The sequence below is a fragment of the Trichosurus vulpecula genome, chromosome 5 (assembly GCF_011100635.1).
Source record: "Trichosurus vulpecula isolate mTriVul1 chromosome 5, mTriVul1.pri, whole genome shotgun sequence".
Lineage (NCBI taxonomy): Eukaryota > Metazoa > Chordata > Mammalia > Diprotodontia > Phalangeridae > Trichosurus > Trichosurus vulpecula.
Genome location: NC_050577.1, coordinates 8958985 through 8966585, shown reverse-complemented (window position 1 = coordinate 8966585; position 7601 = coordinate 8958985). Strand labels below are relative to the sequence as shown.

General features: G+C 41.0%; 1 protein-coding gene across 1 annotated transcript; it reads right to left on the bottom strand.

The window, feature by feature from the left end:
* Positions 1-4803: 4803 nt before the first annotated feature.
* Positions 4804-5334, bottom strand: LOC118850191 (small ubiquitin-related modifier 2-like). The gene has a single exon (XM_036759419.1). It carries the CDS (start codon positions 5332-5334, stop codon positions 4804-4806), a length of 531 nt encoding a protein of 176 aa, XP_036615314.1.
* Between the last annotated feature and the right edge of the window lie 2267 nt (positions 5335-7601).

Here is a 7601-nt window from a genome sequence, read left to right as displayed (position 1 = left end):
TAAGAGGCTAAAGCTACAGAGACTTTGAGGGAGAGATGGTTGTAGGCAGATTCGGTTATTTTTATATGAACTCTACTTTTTTTCCTTTGACCTATAAAAGAAATCCCTTTGGTGAGCTACATTTTATCCAAGAGGATTTGGTGACAGCATATGGAGTAAACATACAAGGAGTACATTCCCACTTTGGCCCTGCTGCCATGTTTTTGCAGAAGAGATTCTTCCTGGAAAGAATTTCCATCCTGCCTTCATCTCTGAGAATCTCTAGTTACTTTCTAATCCCTGCCCCTCCTATTGGAGGCTTTTTTCATTCCATACAGCTGCTAGTGCCAACCTCAAATCATGATATATTTACCTTATACAGAATTGGCATTTACTAACCTGTATCTATGTATCTGGATGGTAAGACTGGTTTAGGCCCTTTCTCTTTGTTTTGCCAATGGTTAGAACCATGTCTTCTTCAATTTAGATATGCAGTAAATGCCCACTGATTGATTGATTGACCTGGAAGGAGTACAAAGCCAGGGAGATTATCAGATGCCTAAAGCCTACCCTGACCCTTCAGGCTGTATGAGACTCTCTAACACATGAGTTGCTCAAGAGTGGATTCACGGTCAGAGGACCTGGGGGCTGATATTTCAGGTCCTGCTCTGGTATGTCATAGCTATTTTCATGACACAAAGATGGGACACTTGGCCTTCTGAGTCTCAGGTTTCTCCATTGTGAAATCAGCATAATAATGCTTCCTTCTGTCTGCAAGAGTTGTCATGAGAGTTAAAAGAGTTGTTAACAGGCAACATGATGTAGCAGAAAGAGTGCTGAGCTTGGAGTCAAGAAAAACAAGGCTTATTAAGAGGAAAGCACTTTGTAAACTATATCAATGGGAGTTATCATTGTTCAAAAAGTGCTTTTTATCCATAAACCATTCTAGAAACAAATGCTGCAGTTATTATCATAGCAGATGCTGACAGCAGTTGGGAGTAGCTTGAGGTAGTGTCATGGAGGACATGAGTTTTACTATTTTAAAAATCTATAGCTAAGTTATTAAAATAAAATTGAATTAAGAACTATATCTTTGTCTGTTTCCCTCCCACCTCCTTTCCCATTGAAAAGAGAAAAAAAGGGAGAAAAAACCTGGCAAATATACATAGTCAAACAAAACAAATTCCTACACTATGCTCAAACATTGTGTCTTTCATTCTGCATGCCAGTCCATCGCCTCTGTCAGGAGGAGAGAAGAAATTCATCATCAGTCCTCTGGAGGCGCAGGTGGTCATTTCATTGATCAAAGTGGACAGATTAGTGAACAGAAGTGGATACTTTAGGGGGAAAATGAAAAAAAAAAAGAAAAAGAAAAGCCAAAAAACCCCAAATCTCAACACACTGGCAGCTTCCAAGGCCAAGGTCTAGGACACTTTTATACCTTGATTTACCTCAATCCAAACAAAGGAACTGATTTTTCTGGTTTGTTGTTTTCATAGTTTAGTCATGTCCAACTCATCCCAACCCCATCTGGGGTTTCCTTGGCAAAGATTCTGGACTGGTTTGCCATTTTGTTCTCTGATTCATTTTACAGATAAGGAAAATGGAGCAAACAAGGTTAAGTGACTTGCCCAGGGTCACACAGGTAACAAGTGTCTGAGGCTATATTTGAAATTATGAAGATGAGTCTTCCTGAATCCAATCCCAGTGCTCTATCATACAAACCACTAGCTGACCAATTTTCTGATTAGGGCCCTCTAAATTTGCAAGGTTCAGAGGTAAGGGCACAGTTCGGTGTCTAAGGACCACAGTTCAAATCTAGCCTTTTATGACTACCAGAGGGTGACCTTGGAGAAGTCACTTAATATTTTTGGACCTTAGCTTTATTATTTGTAAAATGAGGAGATTAATCAAAGTTTACCACCTCTCCTGGTTCTCAGGCTGTGATCATATTATCCTCTATGAATTAAGAGGGATTCAGCCTACCAAATAATTACCTGTGCACCATTCTTGCAGCTCTCTCAAATTTGTATGGAAATCAGCCCACTGAGAGTAGACATTGATACCGGACAGGGAAGTGACCTTTTCTGCTGTCTGGGGGGTCACCCAGAGGTTCTTGGGACCTCCATGTTTGGATCTGTGAAAAGCCTCTTATGAAATCCTTGTTTGCAGCAGGAATTTAAGAAAACAGGATGTTGTCAGATTGGGGTTGGGAGTGCAGGCTAAGTTTAATCCAAATTCCTTCAGAGCCCAGCACGCACCCTGGTAATTGAATAAGGCTCATCAAAAGTGGTGCTGGAATTAATTGGCACATGTAGTCATTCCTTGGGATGATTAAAGATCCTCTGAGTTATGTTCCCACAGACGCAATGCCTATCTCTCAGCAGAGACTAGTGTCAGAGTGTTTGAAATCCCTGCGATTCTCTGTCCATTACTAGCTGGATCTGGCAGCACATGACGTATGGGTGTGATTATATTCCTCCAAACTGGGCTCGATGGGAGAAATGTGATTCCAGGAGTGGATATCCCCAATAGTAATTATGTTTATGTGAAGAGATCAAGAGAGATGGGGGGGGACTTACCATTACCCGCATCCCTATGGAGCAGGGTCTGGTGTTAGTTCACCAGTTTGGACCCCACCCAACAGAGAGGCATTATGGAAATACCTCAGTGTAAGGCAACCATCCATCCAAGAAAGCCTTGAGATATGAACCCAGAGGAAAGTGTGAGGCCGGGCACTATGGTGTTTTCTACTCTAGGGTTATGAGAGTGCTCTTCAAATAAACACCCATCACAGAGATGATTCCAAGGGGAAGACCACAAATCATGGTCATGCTTTTTTAAAGTGGTCTCCTTCTCATTTTGGCTGGAGGCCCAGCTCATGTTAGCAGAGGGCTGAAACCTTCATGGATAAGTGAGGGTGGTGGACAGAGTGATTCTGTTGTCATGACTGGGCCGGTCAGTCCGGGTGGAATGTCAACTCTCCTCTGGATAGAGCACCAAGGGTAAAATTCAATCTGTAAAGATCAGTATGTTTCAGGCATTGGTGCCTTTAGAGTCGAACTAAGCAAAAGCCCGGTTCTCACAAGGGATCCTGGCATTCACTTCTTGGAAAATTGGTAGAGACTGTGGGTGGTATCCCAAGAGGTGCCCCCACCTTTCATTGATGGGATTGTCTTACCCCAGTGGAACAGGGAACATTTTGACATTCACAGAGTAGGGAAGAAATTGTGAAAGATGGGTGTTGGGGGCAGGGCATTGCCCAAAACAATTAGCCAAAATTTATCCCCAGCTGCTATGCTGGATTTGTTTTCATCTTCCACATAATTATCCTACCCCCATAAAAAATCATTTTAAAAATATACACTTTTATCTCATTAAACATTTCCCAATTACATGTAAAAATGAACATTTTTTTAAAATTTGAGTATCAAATGCTCTCCCTCCCTTCTACGCCACCTGCATCCTTGAGAAGGAAGATATTGGTTATACATTTGAAGGCATGCAAAACGTATTTCCATATTAACCATGTTGCAAAAGAAAACACAGATGAAAAGCCCAAGAAAAACAAAGAAAGAAACAAAAAATATGTTTCCATCTGTATTCAGAATTTCTCAGTTCTTTCTCTGGAGGTGATAGCTTTTTTCATCATGAGTCCTTTAGAATAGGCTTGGCTCATCATCTTGATGAGAGTAGCTAAGTCTTGCATGGTTGTTCATCATGTAATATTGCTATTACCTCATACAGTGTCGTTCTGCTTCTGCGCAGTCACATTGTATTAGTTCATATACATCTTCCTGGGCATTTCTGAAATCATCCTGCTCGTCATTTCTTACAGCACAATAATATTCCACCACAATCACACAGCGCAACTCATTCAGGCATTCCCCAAGTCATGGACATCCCCTCCATTTTTAATTCTTGGCCTCCTCCACAGAAAGATCTGCCTCCAATATTTTTATACAAATAGGTCTTTCCCCCTTTTCTTTGATTTTTTTGAGACACGGACTTTGTCATGGTATTTCTGGGTCAAATCCATTTTTGAAAATCCATAAGACAAAAAAAAAATTGGAGGAAAATGTTCATGTTAATTAAACCACATAGTCTTCCTAGTGAGTATGTATTCCTCAGGGGTATTGCCTTCCCCTCTCTTATTCTCAGTTCTACTCTCTTGTCTTCCTTGATAATCTCACTCACTCCCGTGGCAACAGCTATGCAAATAAATCCAAATTTACATCTCCAGTTCTTTTTTTTATTTTAAACAAGAAGTTTATTTAAACAACAAGATGTTTGACTTGAAGGGAAAACTATCTAGGATCAATTTATCCCTACTGAGAGACAGAGATTGCCCTACATGTAAAAGCTACGTCCAAAAAAGTTATAAAATCGTCCTTGGTTTTACAATGATAAAGAAAAACATTGAAATTATCCAATCAAACAAGGTATGCAAGGATTTTTTGTGGGTTTTTTTGTTGTTAAACAGTGAGAGCAAAATAACTTACTGGAATATAAAAATAAAAGTTGAATGAGCATGCCACTAACGGAGAAAAGGGGTATTTTCACAGAACCAGTTTGTTTTTTCCCCTCCCCATCTCCATTTGATGTTGATCAAAACGCACCATCGGCCATTTAGTTAAAAAAATGCATTATGCCTGTGCACGTACACCAGTTACTTTATGTACAATAAAGGAATGGGGAAAGGGAAACAAGAGAGAAAACTATACTGCAGTAGTCAGGCTGTGGATGAATCAAATCTTGGTTTCTAATTGTGAATGTATTGTTTTCCTTGGGAGCACAATTCTGGAGAAGAGTTGTAGATTCTTTTTAGTAAGCACCTCCTGTCTGCTGCTGGAATACATCCATTGTATCTTCATCCATTTCCAACTGTGCAGGCGTGTCTGTTTCATTGATTGGTTGCCCATCAAATCGGAATCTGATCTGCCTCATTGACAAACCCTGTCGTCCACAATAGGCTTTCATTAGTTTACTAAGTGGCGTGTGCCTCTTAATCTTAAATTGCACCACTGAACTGTCTTGCCCTGCCACCTTCAGATTAATGTGGTCGTTGTTTTCAGTCTTGACTCCTTCCTTCGGCTTTTCATCCGCCATGGCGAGTCCCGCGGTCTCCTCAGCCGCCGCTTCACAAAAGAGGCACCAGGATGGTCTGCTCCAATGGAACGGGGCGAGAAGCAGCAGCTGCAGGAGGAGGAGGAGGAGGAGGATGGTGATGATGGTGAGGAAGAGGAGGAGAAGAAAAAGGAGGAGGAGGAGGAGGAGGAAGAGCACATCTCCCGTTCTAACCTCTCTTCTGAGCATTATCTTAAATGGCCAACTGCTTGCATGACATTCGTTCATTCCTGAGTACCCAATCACATTTTAATCAGTATTCTCTACTCCATATTTAAATGCAATTTTATTATTTGTTACATCTTCCTCCTCACAAAAGCCAGTCTAAAATTCATAGTGAGTTTTTATGACTCACTAAATTCCTGAATTCATATTCTTAAGTGCTAAGTTGCTCCATTTACCCAACTGTGGGAGGCGGGGCCAGAATTGGCCATCCTGGTTCCCAATAGATTTAATACTCGTCGTGGGCTGGAGACTGTACCGGCTATATAAAGACAAAAGCAAAACAGACCCTGCCATCAAGGAGTGTCAGCATCCACCCCATGCCATAATAGGATTCAGTTCTGAATACCAGCATTACATCTCAGTCTTTGCAACCCACAGAATTAACATGAGCATTTCCTGTCTTAAATACTTGGGCTGTCTATAACGGGATATCAAAGCTAAAAGGAACTTTGAGATTCATCTAGTTAGGGGGATTCTTAATGATTTTGAGTATCATGGACACTTTTGGCAGTCTAGGGAAACCACGGATCCCTGCTCAGAATCAGGATTTTAAATACATAAAATAAAATCCATGAGATTACTTAGGAAAGCTCATATATTGAAGTACAGTTTATCCATATATAGCAAAATAAATAAATAGACATATCTACATACATACATACACATATGTGCGTGTGCTTGTGTGTGAATGAATATGAATTCCCCCTACCCTTGCCCCAGAGACTCCTGGTTAAGGACCACTGAATTCTTTTTAATAGCCATCATTTTTATAGATAGATAAAGGGATCACACAGTTTCTAGAATTTGCCCTTAGAATCAGGTCTCTGGACTCAAAGTCCAGTGCATTTTCCATTGAACTATGATGTCTGTCTTGGTCTCTGGGTCGTTTCTCCACCCTTCCATAAAGTCCTCCTGATTAGATAGAATATACTTCTTACAGCAGCTTTTTCTGCTAGCTTTTCAAGACAGCTTCAACTTTGACTCCTACATTGCTAGGCATCTGTACCTATGGTCTATGGAACACTTCATCCACAGAAGTTTTCCTTTTTCCAGTAAGCATAATTTTCAATGCTTAGTAGAGTCTCCATTTCAATTTGATTCAATGCAATTCTAGGAGCAGTTGATTTGGTGGGGTGGGGGGCAGCTAGTGGGGAGACATAGATTACTACAGTGAAAAAAATGGCTGGATAGAGAATCTGAGGACCTACTAGGCACCAATCAAAGCTCTGTCACTTACTCTTTATGTAAATTTAGATAAGTCTTTTGTCCTGGGTGGACTTCTGTTTTTCCAGTGTTCAAATGAGGGTGTTGGGGCAGATAGACTCTAATTTGGAGGAATCATCGTGGAGTGGGTGGATCACCGGACATGGGGCCTCAGGAAGATCTGTGTTAAATTGTACCTTAGAAACCTAGCAGCTATATGACCCTGGGCTTAACCTCTCTCCCTCTCAGTGTCTCTATCTGTAATGTTGGTGTGATAGTAGCACCCACCTCATAGGGCTGTTGTGAGGACCAAAGGAGATTGTGTAAGCAAAATGCTTTACAAATCTTAAAGCATTATGGAAATATGAATTTATTGTTATTATTATTATTATTATTGTGGTGGTGGTGCTGGTTCTGGTGCTGGTGGTGTCAAAAAGAGAAAGAGGCCCTGGCCAGGTTTCTAGGGAGATTGGTGTGCTTTCATGAAGGGTCTCATGCTCTGTCTCTTTTTTTCTGGGATATTTTAGTGATGGCTAAAAGGATAAAATTAAAGTTTGTAGGCAGTGGCTCCCCCTTTGATGATGGAGGGAAATTCCCTTATTTTATCTCTGGGACTGTTAATAGCTTTTCAGTTATTCATAGGCATGGTGCCTTTTATCATAGCTCTACTTTTCCCATATCCTAGAACACTGTTTGGGTATTCAATTCCAGTCTGATCATCTTTATCAGATCAAAGCATTATAGAGTTAGAAGTCTAAAGGATCCTTGAGGGAATCAACTCCAACTGTTCCTTTTCCAGGTGAGGAAACTGAGACATGGTTGGGTGAACGGGCCTGCCCAGGATCACTTAGGTCTTTCTGACTTCAAGCTTGGAGGCCTATCTACTGCCCCATGCTGTCTCTCTCCTCATCCCTACCTCATTGGTCTATTTGGAAAGGACTCTAATCCAGGCCCTTTAAGACACTCTTCTTCTATCTATAAGTAAGTTGATCAATCAATTAAATGAATCACAAGAATTCATGAAGCTCTGTCTGTATATCATCACTGTACTGGGGCACTCAGGACAG